We start from the raw sequence: 12,162 nt of genomic DNA, 5'->3' as shown, positions 1-12,162 counted from the left end.
CCAGATCTGTTGAAGTGGACTTGCTACTTTGTTTTTGAGAGAGAGAGAGAACTTCCAGGTGATTTGTATCCAAATATATTGCACACAGATACATTCATCTGTAAGTAAAAATATTAAATCATAACAGGGAAAGGCCCACACCAGATTCCAAGCAATGATTGCCTTCTGGGAAAAAGGAAGGAGGGAAATAGAATCAGGAAGAGCACAAAAGGACCTTAAACTATATTTGCTGCATTTCATTCTCTTTAAAAATGCCAGAATATAGCAAATCCTTAGTACTTGTTAATTGAGCCTGGGACATTGAGAGCCTCTTTTTGTTTCTCTGTGTTGTTTATTTTGAAAATGCTGCAATGAAAATAGAGAAAAGGAGTCATAATTCTATCTAGTTAATTAATGAAGTATTACTGATTCTTGAGAGTTTATTAATTCCACTCAGTATCATTCCAACTATTTTTTCCATTATTTTTAGGCGAGTCAGAGAATTAAACAGCAGCAACACTAAAAAGTTTCTAGAAGAAAGAAAGAGAGTAAGTATGTTATAATTTTCTTGGTAATCTTCCTTGAAAAACCTAAACATTACCTCTTGCTTAGATTTAAATTCTAATCTGCTTAATTTTCTGTACATAAAACATTTCAGCTTCTCTTTTCCAAGGAAGCTACAGTAATCCTTTACTAAGATCTTTAAGGAAATTATATTTGACACCACTTTATTTAGAAAATGAAGCCAAATTTCGTTTCAGTTATATATAAGTACACTTGCTATCTTCCAGAAAGGACTTCCCAGAAAGAATTCTGCGTGTAAGGTGTCCCAGCTTTCAGACTGCTATTTTTTTTGTTAAAATTGTGATCTCCATATAAATTATTTAAATTGTTAAATTTATAACTCAGCCTTCATCCATGAGTCTTTACAACAAAAGTTTACCAGATTTTTTTTTTATTCTTACAGCTCGCAATGAAGCAGTCCAAAGAAATGGATCAGTTGAAAAAAGTCCAACTGGAACACCTAGAATTTCTAGAGAAACAGAATGAACAGGTACTTTGCCTAAAATATGTTGAAAGACATAAGCAATTTCTGGATACCTGAGCCATTAACTATAGGAAATCTACAAAAGCTGGTGGCCTAAATAGCAAAATGGGAAGGTGGCTAGAGGAATCTGCTCCCTCTTTTACTGTATTTCAAAAGAAAAAAATTAACCAGGAAGTACCTTATTGGGAATGGGAGAGAAGAGTTAGGGGGCAGGGAATGAAAAGTCACTATTTGAATATATTATGGAGACTTGAGGAGTAATATTTCTCAAGGAAAGTAGACTAAAGAGTTTTCTCTATTTTCATTCCGTTATAATTCGAAATCTACTCTATGTTAAAACAAATAACCATGAGTTTTTCAATGTCAACCTGAAAATGAAGTCATAAAATTTTCCTAAAGTTTACAAGTGAGATCTGAACTTGTGCCTCTGTAAAAGTTCAAGTAACCAAAGTGAATGGATGCTATCCTCTTGATGCTTTCTCCCAGCAAAGCAAAACTAATTAAAGAGAAGTACATAGAAGTAAAGTCCAAACTCCAGCTAGTTAGTTACATATACCCTAGCACATAGGAGCTCTAGCCTGTAATGCTGTGAGCCCATCAGTCTTCCCCAGAGCCATCTCACCTTGATGGAGTTTTCTCTGACTTCTATAGCCACAAGACCCTCAGTAAGCATTTAAATTTTACTCTTTAGGTGCAATTAGGTTGGGAAGTTATTCTTTCTAAATAAGTTACTTCCATTTAGAAATGATAAAGTTCTACTCTACTACATTATTCTTTTCTGTCTTCTCCCATTTTAAAGTAAAATATACTAAGGTATATTTTATTTCAGAGTAAGTGGCTCCTTTGCTGAATACTTAAAACTGATATTTAAAAGAATCTATAAGAAAGTAAAACAGAAACTGTAAAATTGTATTTTGTAGTGTATTTGGGTAAAAAAAATCTTTACTTTTTGATGGACAGAAGTGTTATTCATCTCCATACTTCTGAGTTATTCACATTTCCTTTTTTTTTAGCTTTAATGCACTGATTCCCAAGGAAAACCATACATGCTTATGAACCTATAGATCCAATTCTTTTGGCCAGCTCATAGATACATCATATTCTGGCACACGTGATATAAATTATGTTTTTGCTCTTAAAGTACTTCTCAGAAAATGTCCCTGGGGAAAGATAAGACTGTGATTAAGGGTAAAGTCACCATCTCTGCAGTGTTAGAATCCACTTCAGTGATTGAGGGGTAAGAGGTGATAAAGATGCCTTTGAGGAGGCTTCAAAAAAAATCATCCTTAAAAGGAGGGCATGATGAAAGGTAAGGAACAGTTATGTTTTAACTATCTAAATTAAGAAGCTTTTTAAAACTTTTTGTGTTGCTTAGCAACAAGTTTGGCTAAAGAATGAAAATGTGCTAAAAATTACTCATCACTATGATAGTGGTGTAGATCAGAACTAAAGAATTAAGTTGTCCTTACTTTGAAAACAGCATAAAGAAATCACCTTGAGCTTTTATATGAATACATGAGTAATTCAAACCACATGAGAGTTCTTGCAGATTACTGATAGTTGTATTGATTGGAGCCAATTGGGCTGGCCTTTGTTCTGAAAATATACATTGCTGTTGAATATGTCATAAGTAATGTCTATCACCCACAACTGATACTTTGAGTTACAAAAGCTTGGGAACACACAGAACATTCAAACACTTGAGACTTGAAGATTTAGTGACATTCAAGGGAGGAAAGAAATCAAGATATCACATTGACCCTTCTGACAAATATAAAATTTCTGCATTAGGCTTTACTCTGTAAAGACCATGTGTTCCATAACTAATTGAGTCCCAGAATTTTCTTGTGTATATTTTTGTTTTAATGTGAAGGTCAGAAGCACTGGATTCACAATTATTCTGTATGCCACAACTTTCGTAGATGCAGTACACGGGATACCATCTCTCTGTTTCTTCCCTTTTAAAACTCAAGGTCTAGAACCATATAATAGAACTCCTTAGATATTTCTCTAGCTTAAAAGTTTAATTTCCATATAATTCCAGATTTCCAGAACAGTCTCTAAAACCATTGTTAAGCCTCAAGACTTCTTAAAAAGCCCCTCTCACATTGCCTTTCATAGTTTGTTCCCATTTTACTATATTTTTCTACTGTTATATATGGTTCTTATCATCTTCAAAGTAAAACATGAATGGCTGTACTTAACTAACTAGAACTATGTCAAGAAATAACTCAGGAGGTTATATATTTTTATCCTGATTCTGGATCCAGGCCACATGTGTCGTTTGTAAGACACTTAATAGACTAGCCTATTTGGTCAGTCATTCACTTAAAATTCCAAATGTTGGTGATTTGTTCTTTTCTGTTCTAATTTCTCATAGACTTCCCTAACACATAATATTTCTTCATCTTCACATGTACCATTTCAAACATTAACAATTCCATTATTGTCACCATTAAGTCTTAAAAATTAATTTTTGTCATCTGTCCTAATAAAGTGAAGAGCTGAGTACCACTGGCTCATGCCTATAATCATAACTACTCAAGAGATCTGAGAGGATCATGATTTGAAGCCAACCTGAGCAGAAAAGTCTGTGAGACACTTATCTCCAATTAACCAGCAAAAAATACCTGGAAATGGAGTTGTGGCTCAATTGGTAGAGTACCAGCCTTGAGTAGCCAAGCCAAATGAGAGTGCAAGGCCCTGAGTTTAAGCCCCACTATTAACACAAAAACAATAAAATGTAAATTGAAAAACTTAAATGAAGTAAGGGATCTAGGTAAAGGTTCAATTTTCTGCTCATCTGGCAGATGAGCAGAGAATTTTTTTTAATTTTTTTGTTGAGATCGACTTGGGGAAAGTTTGTCACTGATGGGTGTGTACATGTTTTACTCTTAGCCTTTTGCTTTTCTATATATGGTTTTGCATTCATTTCTCAAATTCACTTCAGTACTCATTTATTTTCTTTGTTTTGTATGTATGACTCAATTTTGACATTACTATTTTTGTACAAACAGCTTTTGAAATCCTGTCATGCAGTGTCCCAAACGCAAGGTAGGACCAAAATTCTGATAAGCAGACATTGCTTTCCTTCTCAGCTACATCAGTATTCTGGGTTCAGTCTTATTTATGATTCACATCTGGTCATAACTAATATCACAAGGGTTTGAACTTAACAGCTTGGCTATTTCATGCTTAGAAATCTGAAACTATTTAATATTTAATCTGAAAAGCCCCAAATCTTAAAAAAAATCATTTTAGATGGCATGTTAGCCAACATTTCCAATTGCAGATCTGGAAACATGGTAGTAAAGACAAACCCAGACATTAAGAACAGTGGTATATACATGTCGTATAGAACCACTACAACTAAAGTGGGGTCACAGAGTCAGGTCATTTATAAATGCTGATATGACTAATTTATATGTTAATTTTTTTAATGAACACCACTGCAAGTTTGTTGATGGTTTTCCATGACAGAGAGTAATGGTTTGTTTGCAGATGTTATGCAATCTTTTGTCCTGCTCTCTACTAAGTCCAGTCTGCCAAGGACTCCTATCACCTTTCATAAAGGTGACCATGTAATTTATTATTTGGATCAGGAGCAAAAACTTGTTTGAGAAAGAGAGGACTGTTTGTAATAGCCAGGTATATACTAGAATTGCAAATGGAAATGAATGGTCGCCTTGCTGGGCAAGAACTTAGCTCTTGGAATAATCTTTCAATGTCACATGATTCTTCCTTCTAAACTGTATTCCCTATTGTCTTTAAATGCTAAAGAGGAGACACATAGAAAAATTTTTTATGACTATTGACCATCAAGTTATTTAATTTGCAGTGCTGATAATGTTTCACTGTCATCTCTTATGAATACTGTTTGTGTCATAGTGTCATGTTTGTATATTTTTCTCCATTTCTTCATTGTTCTAGTAGAAGATGACTATATATCAGGCATAAAGTTATCTGGCTGGAGGGAACCATTTGTTCTAACCTTATGCAGATAGATGCATGTTCTTTATATCTGTCCTCACCAAATTGAAATTGAAAAACACAATATAAGAATAATAAGAAGAAAACCACTGAATGGCCTGACAGTCACAGGACTTCATTTGGGAGATTTAAGTGCTTCTAGTATGATTTTGAATGAACTAACCCCTTCCTCTGACCTTCCATTAGTAGACACATCAGAACACTTCAGGGTCTTCCTCTGATTGATACCTTTATACTTCCATGTTTCCATTCTTACATATCCTTTATTTCAAAAGTAGTATTCTCTAAACAAGGAACGGGACATTTTCTCACTCCTTCAAGGTACATGCATATGGTTTTGGCTAAGGCATGTAGACCATCAGTTGGAAAGTAGAAGTTGAAATGAACTGTTTTATTTTCCCTGTATTGCCAAGCAATTATTTATCACCAGACCTTACCTTTATCTGATTCCTTTCTACCACTCTCAGGGACAGTCTTAATTCATGAGATTGGATTCAACATAGCTTACTTGCTAGTCATCCATTAAAAAAATTATCCCAGAGAAGTAAGAGCTTTCAGGACAGAGTTCAAGCAATAAAATTTCTAAAATCCTATTTCTATAATGCTCTAAATATAAGCCACTAGAATCAAATCAATGTACTATATATTCATAATTAACTTTCTCTATCAATTAGATTCTTGGGAAATTACTTTTCATGAAATTTCAGGCAAGTCATACATAAGCAACACTTACTCTAGAACTGATTTTAGAGTTATCTACATACAAAGCAATGTATCAAACTGTGAAAACCAAATCAGTTTGATCTTGGCTTAGTCTAAATACCAAATGCTTGACTCAATGTCTTTTCAAGTAGTTTTTCTAAAACTGTGGCGACCAATCAATCATCCTCAAAGATGAATATACATAAAAATTTCCTGCTGGGTCTTGTTGAGATGGATATTTGTTTTCAGTGGGCCATGTGTAAGCCAAGATTTTGCATTCCTGACAAGGTTCTAGGCAATGCAGATGTTGGTGGCCATGGACCACATTTCGAAATGCAAGAATACAGTGACAGCATAAGACTTAGGGGAGAATACAGTCCAGGGTTGTGAGGTGCTATAGAAGAGGATTTCCACATGTAATGCCATGTTTCTGATATTACAGGCGAAGGAGATGCAGCAGATGGTGAAATTGGAAGCCGAGATGGACCGCAGACCAGCAACAGTAGTGTGAAACTCCAAAGTTCGAATTGAAACAGCAAAACCAGAAACCATCAGAAGATCACTCCCAACTTCCAAATACAAATTCCAAGGAAAATAGCAGTTTTCTTGCTGTTTCTTTTTATGTGTAGACAAGAAATTACCTGAAACTGCAGAGACTTCAGATGATATATATTCTCCTATTTAACAGTTCAAATATTGAATATCCTTGGCCAACCAAAAGTAGCTATGAATCCACAAAAATCTCCTTTTCCAGTCAGGCAGAGTTTAACCATTGGTAATACAACTTAAACATGTTTTGCTATAAGATACCATCACAAGTAAATGAGCTTGGTGTTTACAACTCTGCTTTGTGATACATTAGAACATGTTTGAGCTGCAGCAAAAATAGTGCATTAACAATTAAATAGCAAGCGCATGCACTAGGAGATAAAATAAAAACTCTGTCCACAGATTCGTCAGCAGAAGCAGTGGTCTACTAGAGAAATGATTTTGCAGAATTTTTCTATATCTGAGTTACCTCATCAGTAAGTGCCATGTTTCTACCATGCCATATGAAGCTAATTTCCTGTAAGAGTTGTGGAAATGACTAGAACAATAGAAAAAAATAACAGAAAAGTGTATCTGTGCCAAAACTCATCAGTGCTCAAAATGGGGGAGTTCTGTTAGGTTCATTTAAGAGAAGGCTTTCATCTGACACTGCTTTATAGGAATTGCTTCTGCAGAGTCCAGATTTTACAATTCACTATTGCACTGTACAGATCATGGAGTGGTTATTGGCAAACGTTTGTAAATGTGACCATGTATAAAGTATTTATACTTCTTAATTCACACTGTTATAGAGCAACAATCATCTAAGTATTGTCACTTGACAAGATTAGTAAACAGGACTACTAGAGTTACATTTGCATGATACACAGCACCATTTAAAGATTAATTGGTTCAGAGTAGTTAACCTAATGACAAATCAATACTGATTAAATGTATGGCACAGACTATAATTTGATGATCAAGACTTTTAGCATAATGAAAAAGTCTTTCTCTCTCTCTATATATATATATGTGTATATGAATTATGTGGGCATTCTTGATACTTCAAGTTCTAGTTTGAAAAATAAATACATAAACTAATTTAATTTTACACAAAATATTTATGCAGATTTTCAGAATTTCATATCAAGAAATAACCTTTTTATGTCTGTTAAATAGCCAAACAATTTGCTACAGTGTTCATCTGCATGGTCCTTGCGCCTTCTGTAGTTGTGTCGCAGGCAGTGCATGAAGAAGTCCAACACTGGGGAGTGAGCCATGCAGCCAAAGTCAGAAAGGAGTGCATGGAGACCTGGTAGCCTAGAACTAATCAGATTACTGATTTTAGGACACAAAACACCAACTGAAAGGTGGTGTAGGCTCGTACAAATTGATTCTATGTGTTCCTCTGAAGTGAGCAGAGAAAATGATAATACCATCAATACTGAAATTCAACTTCCAACTTCTCTAATAAAAAAAATGAAAATACATTTAACATTTGTCAGCGTATTTGCTTCTAAGGTATTTTCCTTTTTGCCTTATTTCCATAAATGCTCTGTACATTAGTTTGAAAAGGGGACTTATTTCATATTCCCTACTTTCTCTTAACCTCAAATGACACAAAATGTGTAAGTTCTACTTAACTTTCAATTATGATGAACTCAGTTTTCTTCTTCTCATATTTGTAAGCTTGGATTGATTTCTACAAGAATTTCTCTAGCTCCTAGTTTTCTGATCTGTAAAAGAATAGAACCATATTACATTTTATTATACACTTTCACCTCATGGAAACATTATAATTAGTAAAATGTAGCCACTTTGGGGTTGACCATTTTCCAAGATTTTCTTTATCAAATCACACAGCCTCTTCCAAGAAAAAACATCGGGAAAGTTCACCATCCTGTAACTTGTAACTGAATTTGCCCTTTTGTCTGCTTCTGAAAGATACTACAAGCTTTCCTGTTAATCATTTCTTCTCTGGATTCTCATCCTCCTATGACACCATAAATACGTTTTCTAGTATTATATCCTGAACTCAGAGTATTAGAGTTATTTTGCTCCAAACGATCCAGGTTGGTAGGATTAATACATACAGCAGAAATCTACAATAAAAATATGTACTTTACTTGGTATTATAAGTTTATACTGCTCTTTATCCCTTCATTCTTTCTAGAAAGAAATATCCTGCACATTAAAGTTATTAAGTGTCTTCCAGTGTAAAACAAAGAAACTAAAAACTTCATTCCAGGGGCATATTAAATCACTTTAGTGTCAAATGCTCCTTTAGAAGTCCTCCTCATTCAGGAATTCTCTCTGCCTCTTCCACCTGATGGCAACTGGTTCTAAAGGGAAGATCTTTCTCCTGGTAGTTGGGTGTTGAATGAGGTCTCTGTGCTGTTGGAGCAGTTACAACACCACCATGATAGTCCTGCAAAGAAATCAAGGTTGCTACATAGTTTATCCTGGTTGTATTCTTGGGATTTACAGAACTCTTGGATCTTTGGGGACTGATGGAAACCAGACATGCCAGCTGAGACTCATGCATCAAAACACCTCCTTTGACTGTTTGTCAGCTACAGTTTCATATGACTCATTATAGTGTGTTGATCTCCAAAAGGCTTGACATTTTCTAAAGCTCTGCCCCAACAAGCAATATTCTGGGCATATACCGAGGCCCAAGACAGTCTTGATTTCTATACTATCTTGCTTCTTCCACACCCAGGCCTTTTTGTTCTAATTTAAGAGGCAGGATATTGAGTCTCAATTCTTATTAGACCCTTTCTATCAGACTAGAGAGGACATTGAACTATTCCCTCCTGACTAACCAGAATAACTACACAATATTAGACTTCTTTTTCCCTAAGCAGATACATCTTCCTTCTTTGGTGAGACAAAAGGCTTCATGGAAAAGAAAAGCTTGCCAAGTCAGAGAAACATTAGAAAGTACCAAATTGCCCCAAGTTGAGATGCCATTGTTTTGTGTATTTCACAAAATGAAAATATGCTGCCATTTAAACTATTGGTAGAATTTTCAACCTCCTTTTATGGACTTATTTCTTTATTTAATAGAGCTAAGGACAGAATCCAGGGCCTCACACATGTTGAACAAATGTTCTGCCACTGTTAAGACCCATCTCAATTTCAGAGAAGACAAAACGTGAAAGATAGGAACCCCTGGAAATCCATGAAATAGGTAGATTTCAATAATACTATACAAACTCATCAATCCCCAAGCCTTAAAGCGGAAAAATTTGAAAGGGCACAAGAGAATTCTTTATCAAAAAACCAAAATTAGGGATCGATTCTGCAGCTGTTTTTCAGAGTTAATGAGCTTTTTGGGAATCAATTCAAGAAGGGAAAGCAGCTATATTTCATATTCATAAATCTTTCAAGTTTTCACTTAGGTATGTCCTCCAATCACATGCCTTCAATTTATTCTCCGCAAATAATTCTCAGAGCTGTAAACGACTTTGCTCTTACCTCCCAAAGCTCTGGGGTCTTCCTTTCAGATTATCAAGAGGTAAACAAACAATATGTGCATTGAATGTAATGTAAAAAATAGATACCCTTTTTCCATCTGCTCTCCCTGTTTATTAATAGTCCATAATCAGTGCTAAACCTTGGGGCAATGTTGTTCTGCTCTATCTCATTTACTTCCATAGCCAATCTGTTGAAAAATCCTATAAATTGTACTCTCACTGTTTGGGAAACTTCCTTCTTTGCAATTTCCCTCATTCTATAACACCCAAGACTAACCTTCCTGTTTGTTTTGTTGCCTTCCACACACAGATAACTTTCCTTAAGTGGCAGCTTCTAATTATATTGCATTCTGTTGGTAGGTAATACAGTCACTGTTATCTGTAGAATAGTGTTAAAATGACTGATAACAGCATCCACTTCTAGCCCCAGCCTACCTACTCTCCTAGCCAACTTGAATTTATCAGTATTCTTTGTTCACGAACACACAGCATGCACGTTTTCTAGCAACTTTACCTAAGATGTCCTTTAAACCTGAAGAAGCAGCCTCCAAAGATACTACCTTCACAAAGCTCCCTTTTCTCCCAAACAGTGCTTGTTTAATTTATTTTTAATTTTTAGTTTTTGGTACCAGTTCCAGGCTTGGGCACTGTCCCTTAGCTTTTTCAACTCAAGGTACTCTACCATTTGAGCTACAGCTCCACTTCTGGCTCTTTCATAGTTTATTAGAGATAGGAGTCTCGTGGACTTTTCTGCCTAGGCTGGCTTTGAGCTGCAATTCTCAGATCGCAGGCTCTTAAGTAGTTCCAGGCATGAGCCACCTACACCTGGCAGAATCATTTTTCTTAATGTAATTTACACTTTTAAAGTGTAACATTTAAATGAAAGATGTTTCTTTCATTCCAGATTAATTCTTCAAGCTTTGTTCAATTGCTTTGTAAGAGTAAATAGTCAATGACTATTAAATAAGTGTTTAAATTCTTTGCTGTGAGTATATTTTAGGGCGTATGACTGTGTGGTCTCTTGGGCTGGAAAGAAAACTTGAATGAAAATCTGAAATAAGAATTTTACATTGGGTCTTCTCAATTTTTCTCAATTCTCTTAGCATCCGTCTCAATGATCACAAAAGGCCCTCAGTGACTGAGCAGGTGGACCCATCAACATTAAGAGTGACTCTAGAGATTGAGAGAAGAAAACCCATATGATTTGATCTGTGATGATGGTTTAGGGACGCCTCATTGCACACTCTAAATAGCTTCCCATCATCACTGATGAGTGCGGCAGAGATCACACTATCTCTCAACTTTTCTTCATCTCTCACTCACCATTGAATAGGATCCCAAATACACACTTTAATCATTACATCTTTAACCTGACAATTAATCTAAGATGTTCCCTCTTGATAGATCTTTATGAGTCATCTTATTTAATGATAATTCATGAAAAAAAGTTCTGTTCCATATGTTAGAATAAGGGAAGAAAAATATTTGAGGAGTGAGCCATTAAATGCTATAAAATAGCAACATCACTGTTTAACATTAAAAAAATAAAATGTCTGGCTGCAGATCTTTGTAATTGGCCATTTGCAGTCTGCTAGTGCTAAAATAAAGATTCCAAAATTTGACCTCTCAAAAAAATAGTATATCTGTATGTATTTAAATGATATAATGCCTCTTCTACTTCTCACCTCTGTTTGAGTTACTTTCTTAGAAACTGCAGATAAGGAAGAGTCTCTGACCTGCTTCTTCTTTTTTTTTTTTAGTTTTAACCAAGAAAATTTGAAAAATTTTACCATGAGAAGCCAATTTAACACTGTAATCAATCATCATATGGCCCAAAAGCTTTAGATCATTTGGAATGTACCAAAATCAAAACGGGAGAAAGGAGAAGTAGACCGCTGATCATTCATGAACTTCAAGATAGAATGTCAATGAGCAAATATTAAACTAATGCATCAAAAGGCTGTTTACCTTTTACAAGCCATGAAGTTAATGTTCTCAAGGTTTACAATGTTTTACATTTCAACATTTTGCTTCTGGTTTGGAAAATGCAATATAATATTTTTGTTAAAGTGTGATGCTCATAACACAGAATATTAAGCTCTACAGGTTATGATACTCATAAGTTTACATCTACTAACTTATCTAGTCACATGGAAATGTTTATATTGCCCATATCTTCAGCATTAAACTCTAGTTTATTCATTGATCATATAATTATTAGAAGTTCCCTCTTACCCTCTCCACTTTCAACTTGTTCTGGATAGTACTGGGCTATTGAACACATAGCATTAGGCCATGCTTATATAATAGATGGATTGCATTTTAATATCTCCATGTTTTCATGCCTTTCCGTCCTGTTTCCCAGCTTGATCATGTGATTTTCTATGACCAATGGGGTAGCAGCAAACGTGATATAAGCACAGGTACATTTTTGTT

The 12,162-nt window shown here is 35.1% G+C and overlaps 1 protein-coding gene across 1 annotated transcript in view; it reads left to right on the top strand.

Annotated features, from left to right (window-relative positions):
• Plcb4 (phospholipase C beta 4) overlaps nucleotides 1–7,742 on the top strand; it is a 366,535-nt gene extending 358,793 nt beyond the window's left edge. Inside the window, exons 37-40 of the mRNA XM_042694597.1 lie at nucleotides 470–527; nucleotides 947–1,033; nucleotides 4,045–4,081; nucleotides 6,162–7,742. Coding sequence (XP_042550531.1) covers nucleotides 470–527; nucleotides 947–1,033; nucleotides 4,045–4,081; nucleotides 6,162–6,250 — 271 coding nt within the window. The 3' untranslated portion in view covers nucleotides 6,251–7,742. The remainder of the gene's footprint in view (nucleotides 1–469; nucleotides 528–946; nucleotides 1,034–4,044; nucleotides 4,082–6,161) is intronic.
• The last annotated feature ends 4,420 nt before the right edge of the window (nucleotides 7,743–12,162 follow it).

The sequence above is a fragment of the Dipodomys spectabilis genome, unplaced genomic scaffold, assembly GCF_019054845.1.
Source record: "Dipodomys spectabilis isolate Male_0828 unplaced genomic scaffold, ASM1905484v1 ptg000175l, whole genome shotgun sequence".
NCBI classification, from domain to species: Eukaryota; Metazoa; Chordata; class Mammalia; order Rodentia; family Heteromyidae; genus Dipodomys; species Dipodomys spectabilis.
The sequence above is the reverse complement of the archived record's forward strand: the minus strand, read 5'-3'. Positions and strand labels throughout refer to the sequence as shown.